The sequence below is a fragment of the Anas acuta genome, chromosome 5 (assembly GCF_963932015.1).
Source record: "Anas acuta chromosome 5, bAnaAcu1.1, whole genome shotgun sequence".
NCBI lineage: Eukaryota > Metazoa > Chordata > Aves > Anseriformes > Anatidae > Anas > Anas acuta.
The window spans coordinates 61,442,815-61,468,402 of NC_088983.1; the positions used below are offsets into that span (position 1 = coordinate 61,442,815).

At 39.4% G+C, this 25,588-nt stretch overlaps 1 protein-coding gene across 6 annotated transcripts in view; it reads right to left on the reverse strand.

Moving 5' to 3' along the window:
• INSC (INSC spindle orientation adaptor protein) overlaps positions 1-24,375 on the reverse strand; it is a 135,756-nt gene extending 111,381 nt beyond the window's left edge. For 3 of the 6 annotated variants that reach the window (XM_068685216.1, XM_068685219.1, XM_068685215.1), the window contains exon 1: positions 19,173-19,342. In XM_068685216.1, coding sequence (XP_068541317.1) covers positions 19,173-19,240 — 68 coding nt within the window. In that variant the 5' untranslated portion in view covers positions 19,241-19,342. Of the gene's footprint in view, positions 1-19,172; positions 19,343-20,066; positions 20,185-23,843; positions 23,878-24,166 lie in introns of those variants that run through there. The other 3 variants (XM_068685218.1, XM_068685217.1, XM_068685220.1) reach the window with 3 other exon arrangements.
• Positions 24,376-25,588: the final 1,213 nt, after the last annotated feature.

The following is a 25,588-nucleotide window of genomic DNA, read 5'->3' on the forward strand; positions in this document are numbered from 1 at the left end:
ACTTGGCCTAGGATGAGTCACTTGACATCACCTCCTTTTAGATGGCACAGGGAGGAACGTTTAGGCACAGGGACTTACAGCTTCCATGCCCTCATCCTCACTTAAAACCAGTCCCTGCTCTCCCTGTCATTCAGAAATTTCTCCAGAACAAGTACATTAACTGCTCCAGACAGACTTGATTCACAGCCAGTATTTCCAGAGCACTCAGACATGCCTTGCTGAGAGGCAGGACACAGTGCAGTTATATCAAAACACAGCACAGCTTCCCTCCTCCACCTTATGAGGGTGCACTGCACTCTCATTCATATTGCAATTAACAGACATCAGGGTCCAGGAGAACTCATCAGCTAGAATATGACAGAATGATTAGTGCCCCCAACCCTGCTCCCATAACATCAAATTTGTTTTTTTTTTTCAGGGTGTTTTCTGAAAACCTTTGACATCTTTTTCTAGCTATGGTAATACTTAGCTAAAAAAAAAAAAAAAGGAACAGATAACATTTCCATATGATGTATTGAGTATGCTATCTTGTAATGGCCCCTCTCCCTAATTTCATAACGCATACATGTTTAAATAAATTATACACAGAACATTTTTTACAGCACTAACCACAAAGTAGAACCACTCCCTGAGGCTTTCCAGGTCTCCCACAATTGCAGCAGCCTTTTAATACATCTGTAGAAGTGGAAGGCTAGCATTTATTTATTAATTTTTTTTTCCCCTCAACAACCAGAAATCACCTTCTCCTCACAAGTCTCCTCACAAGACTGCTCTCTGCAGTCTTATACTTTGGAACTAGAAATGGGAGGAGAAAAGCAAGAGCAGTCTCAAAGGATATGAAAAAGACATGAAAGAAGCATTTACTCTAGAGAGGCATGTGCATTGAAAGGGACCGTGATTTGGTCTGAAAAACAAGCAAAAGATGTGACATGAGAAAGCAACCTTACGCCCTAAGCTTCTAGCTTTGCATGTCAGTCTGTCAGAGATAGTAAATCCCTGGAGCTTCAGCAATGTTGAGAACACATTTCAGGCACAGTGCTGTTACATGTTATTCATATATCCTGCAACTAGACAATCCATGTTGGCTACATTTTTCTCTTGAAAATCAACATGATAATTTGGCTTTTTGTCCTCCTAACTTTTCTTCATTTAATGATTTTTCCAGAAGCGCTTAAAATCAAGAGTATTTTGAGAAGTAAGTTACAAAATCTTGCATACAAAGACTCAAATGCCTATAAATAAATGAATACCCTGTTTTCTGGAATTCTAATCATTTCTGCTTTCTATTTCATCCCCATTAGAGGGCAATCTCCAGAGCATTTTTATGACTATTGCATATTCATTCCTTTTTTTTTTTCCTTTAAAGGAAGTCTATTGATTAACTGATTTTGTAACTCGCATCCAAGTGCAGGTCCCAACAGAAAAAATAAAGTGCGTATGAATATTGGGACCTTCATATTTTATAAGGTAGAAAGACATCAGCACTAGTAAGGCAAATCTCTTTCTAGTTCAAAATCAACCTAGAGATATTTATCCCAAAAGCTATCTAGCAGCAGGATGATGCTATGCATGTGAGAGCTCCAAACTGGCACCAACAAATCTATCTTCCAAATATCAGTCATCATGGCTTTGCAGATGCTGTTCGGAAGCTGAGATGCAAGACTGATTAATGTGGTGCTTTAGACAAACTAGGGGGGCTCTGCTGCTTGAAAGATGCAGAAATCTCTACATCTCACTTGCTATAAATCAGTATCCAACAGTTCTGTGTAGTATGGCCATGCGGTAACATTTTGGAGAAATCCAGCTCCAAGTATGTGCTGACCTCACGATCACTAATGAACATTTTGTCAGGGTGAGACTCAATGCTGAATTTTTATTAAATTGGCCATGTAACCCAGGGCTAGCAGGAAGCTTTTCTGGTTAGCATGGGCACTTGGAGAAGGCAGGGGGATGGAGTGTTGGATGGAGTGATGGGTGTACCAACACTCCTCAATCTCCTGGCTTCTCGCCCCCTCTCTGCTGCCTGCAATTGCTCCTGTGACCTCTTCTAGCTGTCAAACCCCGTCACCAGGCATACACCCAACCTTCCAGTAATGACTCCTTGAAAATAGGAAATCAAATCAGACTTTCTTCCATATCCAGGTTTCTGTGAGCACCTTAAGTAGAAAGTAAGAAGGAGACAAAAAGAAAAAAAAACAGCCACACAACACACCTAAAGTAACTTTAGTTCAGCTGTGATTTGGCAAAAATCCTAGGCAGCAACATGATTTTCCTTTTAGCTAGCAAACAGATCACATTTCCCTTTTTTCCAGGGCCCACATCAGTATATTCAACTATAGTTTTGGTATCAGCATTTATAGCTTTCATATGGTTGCTATTTCTAAGGAAACCACTTCCTCAGTACAGACACAGTTAGTATATTTTCTTTTTTTGTTGTTTTTAATGTTACTCTGGATTTGGCAGAGTATCTATAAGAGTGGCAGAGAGGGGAGAGGAGAGACCACAACGGATAGAAATAGGACCAAAAAAATTAAAGGTAAGTATGTTTCTTAAGAGGCAGGAAATCGAGTATAAAAAAGGCACTGGGAAATTATTTTTTCAAGTTTGCCTTCTGTCTTTCTTTTTTCAGTATGAGCATTTAAGCTATTCAGATTTTTTTTTTTTTTTTGGGTGGGGGACAATTCACATAAACAGTGAAAATTTATCCGCATAAGGACTAAAGCAGCCAGATCACCATCTTCACTACTATCATTTGCCTGGGTGCTGCTAGGTCTGCTTCCCAGGGAGCACAGTGCCATGGGGATGGCAGCAGCTTTGCTCACCTGTACTGGCTTGGATAAGCCAAAGCCATCACTGTGTCAGGAGAAAACACCAAGCATTTACATAAGTGCAGTCTCTAGCACAACTACGTCATGGTGGCTAGCTAACAGCAGCAAAGGCAACCCAGTCTGCAGCACAGACTGGGCATTTTTCTGCCTCCAGTTTCTTTCTGTTCTAAACAGCTGAGCAAAAATAAAGCCCGCTCCAACAGGCACAGGACAGGCTTGTGTTTTCTTTTGCAATCTCAGTACTAAGTTTACAAACAGCAATTACAAAATATGTAAACTCTTCAGGCTCCAAGACAAAGACTGGCATTAAATACTGTGGGGCTTTTAAAGAAGATACAACCCCAGTCCTCGCCTTGCCCTGAACTGAGATACAGTTAGTTAAGTTAGGCCTTTGCCTACCTTTGCAGTTTACAGATCAATGCATTAAACTGGTAAAGACAAGTCTAGAAAACAACAGCACGTTTCAGTCTGCCATCGATGTGTTGCATGGATTGACATCAAGCATTGCAGCTGCTTGCTCCATCACACTGTAACAGAATGATTTTTTTGACACATAATAAATACTGCCTACAAAAAGCAGCCAGCCACCCATCCTGAAACATCGCACCTGGCCTGTAACAAACAGGAGTCAGGAAAAAAAAATCCAAAGATCTACTATTGGCACAATCAATGCATTCAAACTCCCTTGCATTTGGGAAAGGCATGCTTAAATCCCATAAGCAGTGTATGCTTGGCAGTATAGCTCCTTTTGGTGAACAAACTCAACATTTGCAAGTTACTCAGATCCTGATCTTTGAGTTGACCTAGTTTTAATTCTTAATTTTATATAGCTTCCAGGCTAACAAAGAACATCTCTGACATCTGAATTGGAAAATGACTTTTCTGAAACTAAATATAATGTTTTAATACAGATCTATTAGGAACATAACCTAGAGTGAAGCAACAGTTTCTGTTTTACTGGAGGACAGCAAAGATGCCAGCAAGAGATGGCAATCACGGAGCAGAGCCAGTTCATACCAGATGAAAATACGGCTCACTCCCCTTGCCATGGAGAGCTACAATCCAAAAATACTGTGTAATGACCCAGGTTTATTAATATGTACTTCCTCTGAAAGTTTCATATCCTGTCCTGACGTAGGTAGTGACCTAGGTAGTGACCATATGTGATGTATATGAGGTACATGTGATACAGGTATATGTGATGCAGAGCCATCTCTGGAGATCACTTCCCTACACAGAGAACTTGATCCAAGTTATAAATGCTGTGCTTTTTTTCCCCCTATATACTGGTCTGTTATCTTGCAGCACAGGGCTGGTAATTAGAAATGGAGAGCTGCTTTTCTGCAGGATCAGAGCACAGGCCAAAGCTTTCAATTCTCAAATATTATATATATTATATATATTTCTTATTTTAATATTAACAACTAAACAGATATGATCAGCAACCAGACAGTAAAGAAAACACTCACTTCTGTTGTCACCATTAACTAGAGCATATGAAGAATCACTTTAAGAGCAAAAGACTTTGAAGACACATCACAAAAAGCAGAAACTTTTAGTTGCCCTTCCTAAAGATTTGCTACTTCATCGACAATTTTTAGGTACTAGTTACTATAAGCTGTGTGCTACGAAGGATTTTGATCACACAAAATGTTCAACTAATAAATTAATTAGTAAAACATTACGTTAAGTTCTGACCTAATTAAAATAATCTGCCTTGAAGAAAATGAAATACAGATATCCATATCACTATGAAGAAAGCCAATGTTCACTTCCAGTCAGAGACTGAGATCTTGGCCCTGGTGTTCACCTCGTTTTGCAGCAATTACAACCATGTTTACAGCTGCAAAATTTAAAAGCAATCAGATCAACCAAGAAATCAATAAGAAATCATTCTAAAAGCAAACTGATCCTTTGGATCAGATGACGTAAAAAGGCTTTCATTTGTGTTTAGAAGTAGTTTTCAAAGCTATGAATCAAAAACAACAGACAAACCAACATACTAATACAATATAGATGTCAAGCTCTATTTGTTTTTCACAACATTGAAACCCAGTTTAGTACTTAGGCATGACATTTACTTTTATATCTTTTAATCCATGCCTGTTGTCCTAACAGACAAGCAGACAGATACCCTATGAGCCACTTTCTCACACTAAAGGACTTCTGTGTGCATCTCTGCCTGCTGTGGGCCTGCAGACAGGAGAGGAGCGATAAATGCTCTAGCCTTGCATGGGTTTATTGCAGCTGTACACCGCACTGAGCACTGTCATACTTCTGAAGGAAAAACTAAATCCTATACCTATTACCCAAGAAACTGCCACATTTCTACACACTCCCTCTTCAGTAACCACTACAAAGAAGCTGGCAGAGCTAAGGTCAGAGAATTGCTCCAAGATACATTTAGCATCATTGAATTAATAGGCTTACCAGGAAGGGGGTGAATGCTGTTACACCTTAAGAAATAAATAAAAAACAATGATATCCAATTTTTCCCTCTCCTTTTTAATCCAGAGAAAAGGCATTAGGCACAAGTTCCATGCACACAGTGCAGACATGTACTGTCACAGAACAAGTGAGGTGACAATTCGGTTGATTTTATGTCAATTCACCATTACTCAGTCACAAATAATTAATTTAGATATAGAGGAGAATGAGAGGTGGAGTTTTTTGGTTTTGTTGTTGTTTAGTAACTTTATATTTCTACCCAAGATTTAAAAGTTGATGATTCTAACAGACAACTAACAAGGCTCTTTTTCTGGACAGAAGTAAAAAAGCATTTGCCTCATATCCACATATTAATCCTCATATTCATCAGCTAAGTCCTTGCAAATGATTTCAAGCTAGTGTATCTAGCCCCCAGTGATGACAGGGTATAACCACATCTGTTCAAACTTCCTTCCACTTTTCTTATAGCACGTGTGGAGACAGTGATTTGGAGAATGAGAAATAACGCGGCGCTTTTGGCAACATGCTTCCCTTCAGCTTCTCTTCCTCTTGTTTCTTCCCACCACCAGAGGCAAGGAACAGCTGCTGTGCAGGCTTCACGCTGGCTTGTAAGTGTCATCAAAAGTTTTGCTTTTAGGATACTATTTGCAGGACCTGTACAGCCTCAGCCATCTATCCATCTCTCCAATAATTACGTACTTCAGATCAGTCAAGCAAATAGTTTTCGCTCATACAGTGTATAAGGCTCTACTAATTTTGCCATTCTTGTGAACAGTGTCCTACCCATTAGTTTGGATACCACTGGAATATCAGATACTACTAAACCAAAGCCTTGGTCAGCAGTTGACGTAATGCTGAAAGGAGACTCAACTCCCTTTACTTCTGCTGAAGCAAGGAATGAAAACTGAGCTCATGTTTTGTTACCAAAACAGAATCTTTAGAATAGAAGTGAAAAGGCCAATTCAGCCCTTTTGAAAATCTGCATAACCTCAAAATCATAGGCAGGTCCATGATGCAATTAACACAAGTAGTATCACATTCTGGGGGTTGACTTATCAGGCATGCTTTTGGAATTACAAGTTTATATATGTCTGGCTGGAGAAACAGCAGTACTGGTGCTCATTTGCAAAAGATCAGCATTTAGTTTCTAAAAAATCATTCTAAGTTGCTTTTTTTTGTTGTTTTGTTTTTGTTTTCTTTTCTTTTAAATATAAGTAGAATTCTTCCAGTAATCATATCCTCCTTAGTTTCTTCCTTAGCCCAGTTTTTGGTACTGGAAACTGCTGAAGTCTATGTATCTCAGACAGACTCATAAGCTGGGAAGAGAGTGTACCTAAAGCTGGAACAAAACCCCTCTGCCTGAAAAATAACCTTCTCCAGTGAAGAACTGCTGCATTCTCCCTTCCTGGGCCAAAAGAGACCCTCAATCCACTTGTAAAAATCTTCTTTAGAAGAACCACAACAGGAAGTCTGCAAGCTGTAACAGTGCTAAGTGTGCAAGCACAGTCCAGCTACTGCTGCCTGAATCATTACAGCTCCCAGCCTTGGTTCAGCTTTCTTCTCATCAGCCAGGACCATATGCTGTTCTATGCTGAAAAGTCATTTACATTTAATCCAGCTAGTTTATGTTATATACACCTTTTGAAAAATTCATTGCATGCAGGATTTGCCATCCAGCCTCCCAATTCCTGAAGAATGCATGAAGAAACTTTACAAAATGGAAAGGTATCATCACCAAAAATAGAGGGGCATGTAATACAATCATGAAACATAAGCAGAATCAAGCTCAACAGCCCTCGCTTTCTAATGTAACTAATACATCATTTATGATGGTTTGCTGTTAGCTGCAAGTTTTTACCTGAACACATTTTGTTTCAAAGGAAAGGCAAGATGATCAGCTGTTGCTAGATGTGTTTTATCTTTGGTTTCATGCTAAGTGACAATATAGAAATAGAGCAGCCCTCAAGCTCACCTCTTTTTTCAGGCTAGAATAAAAACAATTCCTTCTCTATTCTGACTTATTTAACAAGATTGCAATTCTCTTTCAAAAGCCTCAAAGCTCTGGAAGGAGATTATTTTCTGTTTGTGTGTTGTGGTTTGTTGTTGTTTTGTTTTTACAAAACCCTTTAAACATGCTTGCATATCTAATAGCAATATAATGTAGAATCTTACATACTATCATAAGCAGTAAACAAGGGGAAAAGAACAAACAAACAAAAATAACATATCTGTGTCATATAATCCAAGAAAAAAGCTGTAAATCCAAAGAAATTCTTGCTTTAAACTTACACTGCTTAATGTGCAAAAATATCCAGGGCTTCAGTCCTGCCAGGATCCCAGTCCAGCTAAGTACTTAAGGATGTTCATAGGAACCAAAATGAAAAACCTCACATGTTTAAAATCTGACACCTGCTTAAGTGCTTTGCTACATTAGGGCCAGCAACCTCAGCACTTCTCAGCTAAGCTGCTTGTGAATCTTCACTAAAATTAGTTGCATTGTCCTTCACTGCTTGCCTTCAACCTCTTCAACCACCCTGTGGTAAGGAGCATGGGCCACCTGAGACTTGACTGGCACAGCTGCTCTTTTTCTATTAAAATGCACTGAGTAAAAGTGGGTTACTAAGCTAAAAGTTACTAAGCCTTCAACATAGCTCCTGAAGAAATTAAAGAGAAACCTCATACAGAAAGTTCCAGTAAGAACTTTTTCAGTTCCAGCAGCTCCTGCTGGCTCATTTGGAAGTGAGGCACTTTTCTGGACAGATGTGGTCTTCTGCTTAGAGCACCAGTCTGATTCTACCCCTGGTTCCCACACAGCCCCGTAAGTCACTTAAGTAAAACAGGAAGCCAGGAAGATATAGAGCATATGCTAAAGGCATTTTATTTATTTCATTGAGATTTGAGTGTGTTCTTCGTCAAACAAATAAAATTTCTTCTTTGTTGAACTGTAGGCTTCTGTGTTACCTTCTACAAAACAAGAAATATTAAATAGCAAAAGACTATTCTTCCTTTTCAGTTGCCATTTAATCAGTAAACTATACAGAAGTGAAAAAACTTCCAGTCTATTTTATCCTCCATTGTGTGAACATAACTCTCAGTTAAAGACTATTAGACTAAATTGAATAACTCTAAGACAGGAAAATTTGGCCAAATCACTTTTTTTAGACTAATTAAATACACACAGATTGTAGTTGGCAATCTATTTCAAATGATAAAATGAGACACTGCCATATGCTGTACAGATTTCCACTGCTTTCATACAAGAAAGTCTTCAGACATGTGTTGCAATGAAGAAACTGTACAAAAAAAAAAAACATAGCTGACATAGCTGAAACTTTGTCTTTTTCTTTACCAATACCCTAATGAATCTGTCCAGACACTGTCCCTTCTGGTAGCAAGGAGTGACAATGGCTATGCGGCTGTCAGGAGTATAATGTTCTAACACACAAACCAGGTGTCAGCGCACCAGGGTGACAGCACAGTGGCTGACAAGCACCTGCCTCTTCATCATTCAGCCTTCTGATCCCTTGAAATATTGTCCTATACAGGAATTATTTGCACAAACATGTATTTTGAACATCAAAAATGACAACTCGCACTATCAGTAGGAAGCTATGTTACAAAGAAAAAGCATATGAAGTATTTAAGTGTCTTCCTCTCTTTAAGTAATTTTAAAAAAACTGTTTGCATCAGCCTTGCCTGAAAACACAAGTATAACTCTGCCACTGTATACTGAGAGAGAACCTCAAAAATTCCTGGTTCTAGTACTAACCTACCACGCCTGTTCCTCTTCACCCAGCAAGAAAAATACAAAACCCTACACAGGCGATTCCCCATGTGTAAAGCAGGAATATATGCTTCTTCTGTCACTTTGAAATCTCATGCACAGAACTTTTGAGGAGTCCTTCCATTGATCAGGTATCTCCCAACACACAGTGAACCCATTAATTAATACATGAAACATCCCAATGGTTTTGCTCATGTGCTACATAGCCGTAATGCTGAAATCCCACATTTAGCTCTACCATACATAAAATTGTGCTAGCACTTTGTAATTGAAGTGCACCTACTGCAGAGACATGATCATCGTACTTAAATGCTGCAGCCTAGTACTCTCCAGGAACTTCAATCTTCCTACACGTGTATGGCAGAGCACGAGTACATGCAGATGGCCGTGAGATCCCAGCCTGGCATATACTAATCTCATTTGGAGTTGGACTCTATGATCTTTGTGGGTCACGTCTAACTTGGGATGTTCTATGATTCATTTATCCACTGAACAAGAAACATCTTTCATACCACTGGAAGGCAGCAGCCAGCAGAACAATGCTCAAAAAGAGAACTTCAACCCACGCTCACATCCCAAAGGAGTGATAAGGACTCTCCAGAATAGATACAACAGTCCACTCTTGTGGGCCTTATTTATCAAGTGACCTGCTGACTTGTCAGCACAAGCACTTCTTTTTGTCACCAAAGGTTCATAGGACCAGAGAATATTATTTTGATACTGCAACATAAGAAAATCGTACTTCACACTTGATCTAATTTTATTATTGCTTACAATTTCTAGCAGCACTTTAAACTCTAGATTTTTCTCTTCTGCAGTAGAGCTATAATAAACTTCAGGTACATACAGAAAGGACTAGCAGTTTTTGTAGTACTATCTTTATCTTTCTTTTGACAATACTTCTTTTTTCCCCATGCTGTAAGCACAGACTGCAGTATATCAATACAAATTTTGATCAAGACTAATTGAAGAAAAACACTAAGTCTCTCACAAAGGGTTCCTGTCAACAGAGCTGACTTGCATTTAAGTTTGGTGCACTGCTCAGCCTTCGAACAACATCACTGAAGCCCCTTCCATCACTTCTATTATTTCAGAAGAATATTTTATTGTGGGGAAAAAAAATAAACATCTCAGAAGTTCTCTCAGCGTTTGCTTCTATTTTACTTTATTCATATGGTGGTTTTGCTCCATTTGCACATTATTTGAGGGCAACACTACAAAACAGCTCTCAGAGCCTAAGGGAGGCACACAGCCACTGCTGAAATAGAGCCACAACTCACTGTCTAGCTGCCTCTTCTTTCAAAGGGCTAGGAGAATGGGCAAAGCTACCTCTTTGGCTAGAGGGAATTCCCCCTCTTGCTCTGCAGACTCCATTAAAGAGAGCAAGATGCAGAGCGAGGCTTTGCTTATTCCTTGCACAGTGTACTTGTACTGGGAGGCAGTAACCAACTTTATTAGGAACACCTTGGAGGTTTCTGGCCTCCCTGATACCGCAACCCTCTTCTGAGAGGAGTGAGCTTACAGTGAAACTGATACACCAGGCACTTTTACCCCTCAATAAATTTACGGAGCATAAAACCTTTCAGAGAGTTCTAACAGAGGCTTTAAGTATCCAAGAGAATTAAAGAGATTACAGACATTTCTACAGAGCTAAATCTTCCTTCACTTTGAGTAAACAGATTCCTACCATGCAACCTCTTCATTATTCTTTCAATAACTTGTCTATTAACAGCCCATCCACCATATTTTTTATAAACGTATTGAGAAACCACTCCAGTTTAACTATTTTTCATATAAACATGATTAACTGTATAAATGAATTTGCAGAGCAATTCATTTGAATCTCCCTGATCTTTCAAAGCAGCACTAAAGCTATTATAAAATATAAGTTTTAAATACAGCCCTGTTTTTCTCTCATTAATATTAGGCGGGCACGCAGCACTAATGCACTATTAACACTACCACCGAGCCAAAGTACCTCATCAGCCCATGTGAGTTCAGCATGGGTGGCTGCCTCGTTTGACAGCAGAAGCCACGTAAGACACCATGTGTGGTCCTTGGGAGAGGAAGTCCTGAGCAGCAGGGCTGCTGCGGGAAGGGACTACAGCTTGCACGCCACCGTGAGAGATGCAAGCATGAGCAAAGCCCCAGAGAAGACCAGGAGAAATACAAACAGATCATGAAAACATCAAGGACGTGGACAAGCAGACTAAACCCAAGACAGGCATGCCCTTAACTGCAAAGGACTTTGAGCAGGAGACAAGACTACCTGAGTTAGACTGAGTGCCATGCAGTGGTCATGACCAGGCTTCAGGACTTGATTTCCTTGTTGCTTTTAGTTGCTTTTCCAAATCAACACTCTTATTTAACAACAAATGCAGCTGATCCCACCCTTTATTTGGAATGGAGCAATCATTTACTAGCTGTCCCAAAGCTGTGAAAGGCTCTGTCATGATAGAAAAAAAGGGAAGCAGAAGTCTTCGGCCATCCCAGTGTATCAAGCTATCACAGAGTAGGCACATAATTGTCATATCTTCATGCATCTGTTAACATTAACAAATAGAGCAATGAATAGTAATCTTGTACTACATTTGCATAACCTCTTAAACAACATCCCTATGCAAAGTTCATCTCTTATTAAAAAAAATGAGCTTGACAGATTATCTCTGCAAGAGTAGAAAGCTGTCAAACTTAAAAGGTTGCATTGTAGTTTTTTCCCCACAGTTTTTGGCAAAAGAGATTGACCATAACTTTTCAACATCCCTAGTAATTCACTGTCAAAAGGCAGAAGAATTTATAAATCTCTTGCGTAAGGCTATGTTAAAATTGCATCTATATTTACTGCAGATCTTACATATCTAAATCCATCAGTAAATAGCCCTCAGTTTCCACAACACTGAAGCCATCAGGAACCCAGCGTATCAGAGATCAGGCAATGACGAAACCTCTGTCTTCCCACTTGCAATGTGTCATATGCAGATTGCGTATTGCCTGAAAGAATAAATAGCAAGTCCCTGACAAAAAGGGAAGGTAGGGATTTATTCTTGCTTTGCTTTTAGGTACCACATATTTGAGTTTCCACTCTACAAATTCCAGAAAGCCAAAGAGCAACCCAGAACAAATACCAACACAGCACAGTTTCTCCTGGTCTGGTACCGCCAATCTGCTGGTTTAGCACTTCCCATAGGAAGACATCTCACTGCACAGCTGCTTTAACTTCAGTGTTTGTGGATACTGCCTACTAAGAATAAGATATCCATCCTTCTTGACTCCTGGATCCTGTTTTCATGCATGCCTATGACTAAATGTGACCCAAGTATTATTTTTGCTAACAATTTACCCAATATTTACATTCCCACATGCATGTATATGTCACTTAAAAATGAACAGCTGATCCAAAGTCCTCCTAGGAAAGTCGTTACAGTATGTGCAATGAACCAAGTTATCTCCTTTAGATGCTTATGATTATTTGGCTCCACAAAAGCAGATATCACACAACCCCCAAAACATATTTCCCTACACTCCCCACACCACAGTATGTGATGCACCACAGCTATTTCCTCTTTCTGAGTGTGGACATAGTTGTGGTATCTCAGATAACACAGTGAGCACTGGGAAACAGTGACTTTATACTTGGAAAAATGATAGTTTGCACAGTGATTGCAAACTATCATACACACTGGCTAAATAACTGCAAGACAGAACAAAGACCAGCTCCAGTTTGAGGCAGTTAAACTCCACAGCAACCAATTAAAAAAAAAATCTTGGTCACAAGTGTACATTTTTGTTGTTGATGTTTTTAATGGAAACTGTGAAACAGCTCAGCCCTAGTGAACCGGAGATTAAGCTAAAATACAGGTCTCCCTTCTGCCAAGACTCCAGCCTGTGTCCTTTGTACTTTCTCTGGATAGCTGGCACTTTCTGAGAAGGGAAAGGGCAGCAACTTGAAATTTTATTTCCAAAAGCTGCAGGAGCCTACAGCCTGGTCAAAGGGAGGCAAGCATTGCTTTGCAGGCTTGGATCTGTTACAGTTTGTTTGGCATTTAAGATATGATCTCATCTGCACTGATGGGCACTTTGTTTAAGGAACCAAATCCATAATGAGCAATGAACAGATTGATCTGGCACATTAAATTTTTATTCATTATTTCTCCAAACTCTAGAGTTATAGTTGCTATTATTTAGTATATTTAATAACTAATAAAGCATATGAGTTAATACAATCTGAAAGCTACAAGAATACTTTTACAGCACCGTGACAGGTCAGTTCCTTTCTATGAGCTGCAATGTTCCCTCTTTAGTATCCATTTCTCATTTTCTTAAAGTCAATTAACTCCATGCCCATTCCTGAAATTTCAGTTTGGAGGTGCCGGGGCTGGGGGAAGGGAGAGAACAACAGGAAGTATTTTAAAATTGGAAAAAAAATAAATCCTCTAACTACTTGAATATACTTTCAATAAAGAAAACTTGAGGCAGTGTGAAAAACTCTTTACATATTATCTTTTCATAAGACTTTTCTTCCCTGGGTAGCTCACTGTTCTTATTACTCAAAGAAATGAGTTCTAGCTCCTTACTGTTTCCCCTCTTTCACCTCTCCTTTCTGACACACTGTATTTGCTTTTGAAAGGAATTGGGAATTTTGAGGGTTTCCATACCTGGTGTGCAGGCTGTTACAGAGGTCTTTCATTAGGAGATTACATAAATGGTACTTGAAGCAATCATGGTGCAAAACAGAACAATTTATTCATGCGATAAGAATTGCCTCATTTATTTTCCATAGAAATAGATCTGATTAATTTAATGTTTCTATTTTCAAAGCCCATTAAACTGCCGTCTGCCTTTGGCAAACGGTATGTGGATTCACGGTGCTAAACAAGTTTTTGGTTTCTTTATTGTAAGTTTTATTTACTATTATTTTGTGATGTAGCTTTTGCGCTAAGGTTTTGATAATAGCAAATAAAAATCCACTAAAAATAGAAACAAACAACAAGTTTGACATGAATAATTTCACCTCCCTAACTGTGACCAAAAAATGTAAGATTCAAGAGAAAAGCTGAAATTATCTCATATGATGTACCAGTAGGTACAAAAGCTGTCAACCAGGAGCATAAAGGCAAAAACCATGAAGGAGAGCTCAAGGTACAGAGAGCCTCATTAATCCCAAACTATTATCCTGTCCATCCTTTAGGCAGAATTGCCAGCCCCTCCATGGAAATAGCTCCCAAAACAATCACCAGGTGTTCATGAAATAACTTCAGTCTTAAAAAATACACGTTTTATAAGCACTTTGTCTAGACAGCGTGTTTATCCATGGAAACCCCCAAGAAACTAAGAGGAGAAAAATATTCTTAAATTGAACAGTATTATCCAGATCACGTCCTGTCACAAGGTCATTTCTCTGCACATTCTTGCAACCAGAGAAGAAACACCGGGCCTTCAGCTCGGGTGCTGCTCTTCATCACTAGAGGGTGGGTGTTTGCTGTTCCCATAAAAGCAACAATTGAAAAAAAATGTGTGTATATATATATATATATATATATATATATATATATATACACACACATTAAGTATATATATGTATATATGTATATATATATATATACATTAAGTTATATTTAATATTTATTAAGTTAAGTAAAATCATTTCTAGAAAGAGATATGATTTTTTTTCCCCATCGCTAAAATAGAGCTTGCTTGATTGTTTTTAAAAAACAATTTCCTAAAGGTAATTAATTCAGCTACATTTTTACAAAGAAAGCAAGCTCCTCTCTTCTCTCCAGTAGTACTGTATGAAAGTACACAATCTGTAGCACAGAAAGAGCATCCACGCATCTTTGGCCTTAGTTTGGACAAGGAATTTTGCTGTAATTGTTGTCTCCAATGCAATAACCAGCATTTCTTTCTTGTCCTACTTCACAGAACCCAATCCTTATCCTGTTCAGTACAGTATGAAAATTAAGATGGTGGTAAGATTTCCACCCATCATTATGGAGTAATACAGATAATCCCAGAAGCACCAGAAATTTAAAGGATCAATTTCAAAGAGGAATGACATGTACATCCTCCCTATTTTGCATTTCTCTTATTTTTGTTTAAAAAATAAACGTAGCAATGGCACGTTCACAAGTACAACTGAATAGCCCTGCTTTGCCAATTTTACACTTTATTGTGAGCAAGCAACCTTAATACACTGGCAAAGAGACTGATAGTAGTCTGGACTATTTAAAGCATATCCCCTCATTGCTTTCACACCCATACAAAACAATCACCATAACGTTCAAACCAAAACAAAGACTCTATTTTTGTCACATCGCCACCACTCAGTGCCAGCAAGGCACTTACCGGCACTACAATTTACTGTTACATCATTTGAGGCCTGTTCGTAGGCCTCAAATGGCCTTTTTCACTGTCAACCTTCCTGCAAGGTGCATTGGGTCCCACAGATTATTATTAACGGTCTCAAATTGTACCAGGGTAGGTTTAGATTGAATACCAGGAAGAATTTCTTCACTGAGATGGTGGTCAAGAATTGGAACAGGCTGCCTACCAAGGGAAGTGGTGGAGTCCCCATCCCTGGAGGTGTTTAAGAGACGTGTGGAGGTGGCACTAAGGGACACTGTTTAGTGACAGGACTCAGTAGGTCAGGTTGATGGTTGGACTTGGTGGTCTTGAAAGTATTTTCCAACCTAGATGATTCTATGATGCTATTCTATGATTATGACAATAATTGTGCAAATCCTTACTTTTGCTAGAGGTGAACAGATCCAATGTGAGATGGGTTTTTGGATTAAATAAGCAGAGATTTTCCCTGTGTACAGCTATTCCAAACATCTCAATAGAACATTGCACACTTCTTAGGAGGAAGGGGGAACTTGGGGACATTTTAGAGGCAGGGACGGAAAGGCAAAGCAGATTTGCAGGCTTAGTGGGAGGAAACAGATTTATATACCGAGAGTACCAACCCCAAAGTACTTATTGGGGAATTTACAGGATCTGCTGTTTGACTGAAAACGGTGCAAGCTTTCACCTCTACTGGCTGTATAAATCCCAACAAACACTTGGGAACAGGTTTTCTACTTTCATAGCAATTATGAGCCAAACTTTTTTAATTTATTTTTTTAAAGAGTCCATTTATGTCTTTTTTTTTTTTGAGGAAGGAAAAAACAAGCATATACACCTATACCTAGTTGATCAGAACAAACACTTAAAAGTTAACTCCATCTTGCAAAGCACAGAAAAACATGAATTAACACACATTCACATCCCCAGTTCTTTGCTATGAAGCTTCAGTTGCAGCTTGCAAGTGCAAAACCACACATCGACAGTTTAACTTTCAAAGTTAAACAGATTCAAGGCATGCACAATTCTCTCCAAAATCTACATTTCAGACATAGTTTTACTTCTACATTTGCAGACAACAACAGCAAAAAAAAAAAAAGAAAACTTAATGGACATTTTAACAAGAAATGTATTTAAGATTTATTCCAGTTTCAGAAAAATGATTCTTTGGATTAAGTAAGCAGTGATTTCTTTGCCAAATCAGCAGATGTTGACTGTCCAGATAGAGTTTATTTTATTTTATTTTGTGTCAACTAATTCTTCAGCAGTCTTAGCTCTTTGTGCAGGTGGTACTGATACAACAGTGCAATTTGTAGCATCACATCCAGCAAGTGCTCTGGGTGCCTACTGACATCTTGTTTCCAATAAACAAAGCAGTGGGAAGGAAATGCAGTCAAAGTTTCTAAACAACTTAATCCTCAACACATGGAGAAGAGAAAAGCACGCACTTCTCCAGCCAGGAAAACTTTCTCACAACTGATCGTAAAAAGCCTAGTTTGAATGATGAGAATAAGGTAGTATTCTGTCAAGAAAGTTACAAACATTTTAAATGAGATACAGACAGATTGGGGTTGCTGACGTTTTACATCTGCTCTTCTGAGGTATATTGGTCGTGTCCAAAATAGGGCCATAAACCCAGATCTAGATCACAGAGTGCTAAAGATGATAGCTTTAAAATATGTATTTCATGTATGGAGACTATAAGACACTAAATCCTTATATCTAGGACAAACTTCTGCAATGGACTCACTATAGGTAAATATGTGCCATATGATGCTTTGACTTCCTGCCCTAGCACAGACTGTCACAGAAGGCACCAAGTAAATATAAAGTTAAAGAGGAGTTTAAGTTTGTAAATCATAATTGGTTGAAATGATAACAAGCATTCAGTTTTTGTATTCTTGGAACACACAGAATAAACTGTCTTCAACGTCTCATACAGGTGCCTTGCACCAACAGGAGGGAACACTGCATTTTCCTCAATAGTACCTATGTTAACATCCATTGGAAATGACAAAGATTGAATTTTATCAAAGATGAAAGTTTAAACTATCTTCTGAATTTCAAGTTACTTATTTGCAAACATAAGAGCAAATATAATACCAAGTCTACCAACTAGCTTTCACATGATGTGGTCTAACCATAAGAGAATCTCCTAGGTTTCCCCTAGGCTAACTTGCAAGTAATATATACTAAAAGATAGTTATTGCTTACATATTTTACAGGCTGGTTAACTGTTTTTTGTTTTCTGTATGTTTGTGGATTCTTAAATATGCATACTTATCTAAATAAATTCAGTTCTAGATTTCTTGAAAAATTAACTATTAATTTTTCTGTTGTTATGTAGAGTTTTGGCTCATTACCATGGCTGTACTTCTCTCACTTGAGCATTGGGTTAAATGAACAATTACTCTGGGCACTACAGGGCTGTTTTCTTGACAAGCCATGGATTTGAGCTGTTGTTGAAAAAGTCACCTATTCAAAGTTGTGCAGCTTAGGGGCCACAGAGTACTTTGTGTAGGGTATAGTTCAGTCATGGCCAGATTTGGTGTTTGCTTGTTTTTAAATTACTCACTAACTCTGGATTTTTATTTATTTATTTTTATTTTAAGTTTGAAAAACAAAAAACACACTACTAAGTATCAGATTCACCAATCAACACGAGTCAGAGGCTTGGAAAGATATCCATCGTATACAGACAAGAAAAAATCCAACACAAAACCTGGAAATTTTTTTTTACTCTGAGGGTTGTGAGACCCTGGAACAGGTTGGCCAGAGAAGCTATGGATGCCCCATCCCTGGAGGTGTTCAAGACCAGGCTGGATGGGGCTGGTGGCAGCCTGGCCTGGTGGGAGGTGTCCCTGCCTGTGGCAGGGGGATGGAACTGGGTGGGCTTTAAGGTCCCTTCCAACCCAAACCATTTTGTGGTTCTGCAAATATCAAAGCAACAAAAAAAGCACTTCTTGGTCATTATGGTAAATTTCAGTGCTGAGCAGGCCTGAATGCAGAAAGATTCTGTGCTTTAGGTTTTTAAGGTCTTTCCTGACCCACTGAGAGACAGTCACATAGAGACATATCCCATCATAGACACATGGTTTCAAAGCTCAAACTGATGGACAGTTTACTGGAGATTTAACTAGATTTAAAAATAAATATCTTGAATCAATATTGTAGAGATTTCTGTTACTGCAAATACCTATCTTAGCACATAAACTATGGAGCTAATAAAAAGGGACTTCAGCCCTGAGTCCCCAGCCTGTGCAGACTACAAGACAAGGACAAACTAAACACCCAGAAGAACAAAGAAAAGAGCTGCCTGCCCCGCTGCTGCAGCCAGCAAGATGAAAGACTGATCCCCAGCATAAAGCTAGAGCAGCCTCCTGTGAGCGCACTAAGTGGCTTGCCTACCCTGGGCCTCTGTTAGCAAAGGCTTCTGCAGTACAGTGGTGACTCAGGTTTGAAGATTTCACAGGGGATTTTGCATGGGAAAGAGAAAAAGAAGTACTGCTGCAGAGACACCCCCAAGCCACAGCAAACAAGAAGCATCAGCTGAGCCAAGAGCCAAGCACCAAGTGCCTGCAAGAACAGCCCCAAGAGGCCTTACTGTGCGAGAGGGCTGGCATCACAGCCTCCCTGCAAAGCCAGAGGGCAGAGGGTGATGGAGCACACAGCCCTTGCAGACACATTTGGTATCTTTTCTAACTCCACATATGGGGTTGGTTTCAGCTTTAAAAAAAAAAAAAAGTCACATCAACAGAAGCATCTGTACTTACACATCCTCCAGCTTCACAGGAAAAAGATGTACCCTTCCTCCCATACACCAAAGCCAACACCATTCCATAAGCTGTTCAATTCAAACCCCAAGCACCAACTTCTGCATAAAAGGCACAAAAAAGGGCACTTTCCTCCAAACCCACTTTCAAATACTTTCCAGGCAGATTAGCATAAAACTAACCCACCTGTACAAGGTGGTAGAGAAGCACAGGTTGTGCTCATAAGCACAAACAGCAGTGGGAGGGGAGCAATAAATAAACACATCAGAAACTATGGCAGAGAAAAGCTGTCCTGCTTGCAATCAAGTCAGTGGCAAAACTCCCAAGAAGCAGTACTATATCCTGTGTCAACACCAAAGAGCTCAGTGCAATGATCTGACATTCCCCATGCTTTTCTGTACAGCTTCCTAAAAAAAGAGAAATTTCCAACATGTTCCTTATATAGACTATCCCATATCTTAACAGAAATGCAAGAAAATTCATTGCAACCAGGCCCTGTGCTGTAACTCCCATCCTATTTCAGTACAACAATAAATAAAAAAGAGAAAAGCCTTACATAACAGTCTTCATTCAAGACACTGAAATCTGCAGCGTCAAATCCATTTTATGTACTTTCAGTCACATAAAAGTAAAACCCTTTCCCCCAGAAGGAAACCGAAGATGGTAGAAAAAGGCAATGTTTTCCACTGGCCCATTTAACAAATGAAACGTTTACTTTCTGTTTGGTGTAAAGTGACAGCCAGCTTATTAGAGCTGACACTGATCCTCCCGAGAGGATTTCAGTAAGCAAGTCACACAGGTGAAGGTCAAAGCAGCAAAGGAATTAAATGAAGAGAGGAAGGAAGCGGCTTCCTCTTAAGGACAGAAATTAGCTAACAAAAAGCTGTTACTTACAGGGCCCTGGTTGGAAATACAGCAGCTGCAAAATGCTCTTTTCTCTTGAAATGCCTCCAAGCCAATTTCTGAATTTATTTTTTTTAGACCTGTCTCTTTTCCAGCCACCAGCGCTCACCTGCAAGAAGGACACCATGAGTGGATGGTTTGGTGCCGTGTCTCTGCCTGACTTACACAGCATCAAAGGCAACACCTATAATATTTGTGCTTAGGCATCATGCATCGCTGTTTACATATATGAGAAGGATAATTAACACTTCTCTAAGTAAATAATAAGACAAATGTAGCCTTGCTCTCAGTGAGTTTTAACTCCCCCACAAGGCATGCACAGCTGGCTGGAGAGAGCTGAACGTGTGCTCTGGCTGTACTTGGCAGACCTTTGCTGCCCCAGAGGAATTAAAAGTTTAGCCAAGAGACGATTAGTTTTCACCCAGGTTTACTTAGAACTCCTGTGTTTGCCTCCCCAGGCCAGGCCATGGCCCCCTGTCCTGCAGTAAAAGCTGGAGAGGGTGGGGAAGGAGGTGTACATCCCCATGAACTTAGATGCAGAGTTGGAGACAGAGGGTGTAGGCCCGGTGTTTGGCTCTGCAAAGAAATAGGGATTTGAACCCTGGCAGCACAGGAGGTCCTGCCTTGGGCAAGGTGCAGTGTTTTGGTGTGGTGAACCCCAGTGGGGAGATGCAGACAGTCCGATCTTTGTTCCTTTTAATGTTTGCTCTTTGGCTATGACAAAATGTTCTAAATTTGGTACATTAACAAAGAGTGACACAGGGCAGTTGTGTCACAACCGCCCCAGCAAAAGAAGAATCAGAAATCCAGCTTTCAAACCACTCCTAGCAGATTTGAGGTGATTTGCCAGACTATCACTTTTTTGTTTGGCAACACCGCTTTATTATGCTAATAAGATCAATACTGGAGTGCCTGGGTGTCTAAGGTACACTTAGAAATATGCACATCAGAAAGATGAGACCTGAGAAACTTGACATAGTTGTGAAGTTCTGCAGAGTCCCGGATCTTTTCATCTTTTCTATTCTGGTTTCAATCCTGACACTCTGGATAATATTCCTAAGCTTGACCACATCTCCATCAAAGATCCTGAGGAACAGGTATATGTGATCAAACTTGAATTGCCTCTAAGTTTCTATGAAATACCGGAGAGGAAAGCTGCTTGCATACTATTCACACGTAACACAGAGGACCTATTCAAATAAACAGGCTGAGATAGAAACGAACTAATAACTAGCTCTAGCTCTAATCCCTTTTAAAGGTCACAAGCTGACTAAAGTGTTTTCAGTATAGTTTCAAGTATTAGCCTACCCCAAATCTGCAGATCTCCTTGTCCCTGTGCCTGGGACCCTGCATGAGGTGCTTTCCCCTCCATGCAGGAGATCAGGCCTTCCCAGGCCTTTGGCCTTTCTTTTTTTTTTTTTTTGGCTCTCACTTCTGCAGTGTGGGCATCTTTCACCAGACCACCTGCATCCTGCTCTCTCTACCCCATGGACCTTGCTGGAAAAGTTAATGGCTAATTGCTACTTGGGTGGGAAGGAGGAAGGGAGAAGAAATGTTCTTAAGGGATGAAGACAGCAGTATCTAAGCCCAGCTGAGGTTTTTCCTTTCGTAGTTTTTCCTTTGTACCTATCAGAAGTTCACTCAGTTGGGTGCTCTGTGCAGCTGGCCCAAAGCAATCTAGCATTCACTAGACGACCTACATAGTTCAAAGAGACTCATCCAGCAATCAGGAAGACAGCACAGGTACTCACCAGCTGAGTTTCTTTTTAGATAGCACCACCACCTATGACACTGTTAGGGACCCTTGTGTAGGGCTACAGAAGACCCCCTACAGCACAGAGTATTTCCATATGGACCGGTGCCACTCATTTTATAGGCCATTAAGACCAGATTGCCACATGGGGAGATGACTGGAGAATGAAGAATGCAGTTAATTGGGCCAGGTACACAGGAGGAGAAAGAAAGTTGGCACGAGGTTGGTCCCACTACTCTAGCTGATTGCACTGGTAGTAAACCTTGCACTCCTAGACCACATTTGCTTTCTGGGCCCAAGAAAAATACATGCTTTTTTCTGTGTTCATTCAGTCAGTACGAAGACTGGTACACAATGCATGGGGAAGAAAGAAAAAAAAAAAAATCTTTCTGTGGCTGCACCATCCTGTATGTGCCTCTCCAGCAACTTTATTCAGGCCTGTGGTATTTCCTCTTTCAGCACTGTAACTTTCTGCCAGAAATGACACGTGAAGTATTTGGAATTCAAAAACCTAAACAAAAAGGTGAAAAGTGAAAAAAACACAATAGCACAATGGAGTGATAGCTGTAAAGAGAACAAGAGCAATGTCTGTGGCCTGTGGCCTTTGGAAAAAGAAAAAAAATATACGTTGGCCAAAAGGTGACTGCCAATAAATATTAATAATAAAAATTCTTCATTAGATATTGCATGTCTTAACTCCATTTCCTTCAATGCTTTATTACACAGTTTACCTTGTATGACACCACTGGAGAATCAAAGCCACCCCAAAGACTATAAGAATGTATAAAAGAAAAAAAGATTTCATCTTTACCGAAGAGGAGGAAACAAACTTCTGACTATAGTAAAGTGTTCAAAATGTGTGATCAGTTTTTCAGCCTTCCAAGTATCCTCCCTACATACAATCACACAGACCTACCAAATTCATAAAATACTTCATTTTTGTTACCTCCTAGAGGTGCTGCATAATTTCAAGCTCCAACACAGTGTGCAGGATTTTTGGTCAGATTTTCAACAACAAAATTAAAACCAAACTGTCAAAGGACTAAAGTACTGCAACATAAAACTGCAAAGATTTTTTTGAGTGAATATTGTACTTCCATGTCAGCCAATTCCAGTGATACCCATCATACATATTCACCCATATGCATACATCTTCAGATTATAAAACCCCAGATACGGCTGTTGTTAGCCAGTGTATTTATATTCTGAAAATTGAAATAAATTTTATCTTATTCTAGCATCTATCAGCCTTGACTTTAAACCACATGCTTCACTTAGTTAAATAGCTGAGGGAAATAAAAAGTAGGAAATACAAAATATTTTCATGAAAATGGCCCTATTTTAGGAGGAACCTGGTACAACTGTCTTTACAGTGCCAGCATACTTCCATACCCCATCTGCCGGTAAACCACTTTAAACAAAAAGCACAGATATAACATTACAGCTTTTTTCAGTCAGTCTCTATAAATTGCCACATGTGCAACTGAGAAAAAGTATCTATCCCAGTAATAGCTTTCCCTTTCCAAGAGGAAATATTTGCATCAGTATAAGCAAGTTTTAGAAATACAGAACTAAGTGCTGAAGGGTTGAGCTATGATCACTTTCCACTGACTTCAGAGATAGGACTGCTTAGCTAAGATGAAGATAGGGTTCAAAATAAAGTAGTGGGATATAAATTTATGCAAAGATACTGAAACACAAGTCCTGAACAGCAGAAGGAAGCATTCTGAAAAAGTATGTTATCACTACACATTCACCTCCTTGTGCACATTCAAAGCATACAAAAATTCCCTTTCAAAATGCATTGACAGAAAAAGTTGCTCAGCTGCCTAAACACCACATTTACACACTCCCTGCTCTTGCAGAGTGTCAGTGTGGATCTAATCTCACAGACAAATCAGAAGACTATGGACAAATACTATCACCCAACAATAATTACCATTTGTTCTCATTTTCCTTCTGTATACACCGACAAATATGTTTTCTCTGCTTTTTCAGCTGAAGCAGCCAATTACCTGCTGTGCTTTGTAAGCTCCCATCCACACTCCCCAGGAAATGGATAATGTGCTGTGCTGCACTGTGGGGAGAGCACACTCGGATGCAAAATAATTCTGAACTTACTCTAGTAAAGTCTCTCCGCTGCATTCGCAGGCTGAGCTATGTGTTAACCATATTTATTCACCACTGAAAGACTATATTTTACAGTCATAACCCTGGCAAATACTGTGCATTTAAATAATTCTACTCAGCCACACAAAGGGGTTTATTCTTCTAGCACAGCTGTACACAAAAGAATATAGTGCCATTTGAAATCAAAACTCCTGAAGTTACTACTTACCAGCTTGTGATTATATATTCAGTAAACCCGATGAGCTGAAAAGATTTTGTTGCAGAAGACAAAAGTTACAAAAAAGCAGGCAAAGTTAACAAAAAATGAATGAAAACTAGCATAAATCCTCTCTTCATTCATCTACTTAAATATTCCTGAAGACTAAAAGGACCTTAAAGAAAGTGCTCTCAGCAAAGACTACATCCTCTTGTCAGTCAAACCCTGCATAGTTTCAGCTAGGCATCCGTCCAAAAAGACATGGAATTATTCTATTTTTGTCTCCCACTGCAAGTGGAAACATTTTTACAGATCTGTGGTGAGGATTTCAATTTTTGTAGTGGTCAGCTAGTAGAGGAATGTAATTAAAGACCCTGTTAAAAGTACGACTATCCACAAAAGAGGAACTGGATAAATTTGGAGGTAAATAACAATTACATTACATTACAGTCCGATACAGAAGCACAATAAAAACTTCCAGTGAGGTTAAAAATCCAGATGTGGTTTACTGGAAGAGAGTTGTAAAAAACTTTGTTTTAAATAGAATTGCTGTCAGAAATAATGGGACAACAACACATTTTCAAAAACTGTAAGTGTATCTTTTTTAATTGAATATTTTTATTATTAAATATTAATGATTCTATGTAGAAAGCTAAACATTTGTTTTACCACCCATGTTATGCCTGGTATGTTACTGTTTTTATTCAACACAGGTGTTTCCTTAAAAGTACTTCCCTTTTTGCCTACTGATGACTTATAAAACAAACCTTATAAACCACTGGTTTCTAAAGTATGGAAAGACCTTGGAAATATGTCTCCATTCTTCTGTTGCATTTGATTTTTTCTCTCTGTAAGAAAGTATGTTTGTTTCCTGTGTACATTCAATCTGAAAGCTGACACCAGAACTCAGTGTAAAACTTTACTGACCCCTTGAGATCTTTAAATATGAGACTTCTCACAGGAGAAGCAGCTGTATCCAGTTTGATTCCCCAGGACGTTTGTCCTGGCTGCCTTCTCCTCTCTGAACTTCAGCTTCCCCATCCCCACCCCTTTCACCTTTGCTTATTTTTCTGTCCTCTCCCCCCCCTCCAAAAAAAAAAATCCTCTGATGTCCTCAGTTGCTGCCCTTCTCTATTATACACTCATAACACTCTTCAGTCCTCTTCATAGCTCTATATCCCTGTCTCCTGCTCCTGCTTACCAAGTCAGTGTTCTGTCCCTCTTGTCAGCCTTAGGGCTCCTCCAGCCACTGCTGCCTGCTGGGCTACCTTCAGTGCTGCTTTGTAAGTGTAGAAAGCTCTTTCTGAGTTAATCCATAAAGTAAGCTGGCCCTAGCTGCTATCATCCTTCAGGTCAAAGTCTTCATCCACTGGATGACATCAGTCAACTGTAACAGTAAATCAGACTTGTGAGGAACAAAGAGTGCCTTTTTAA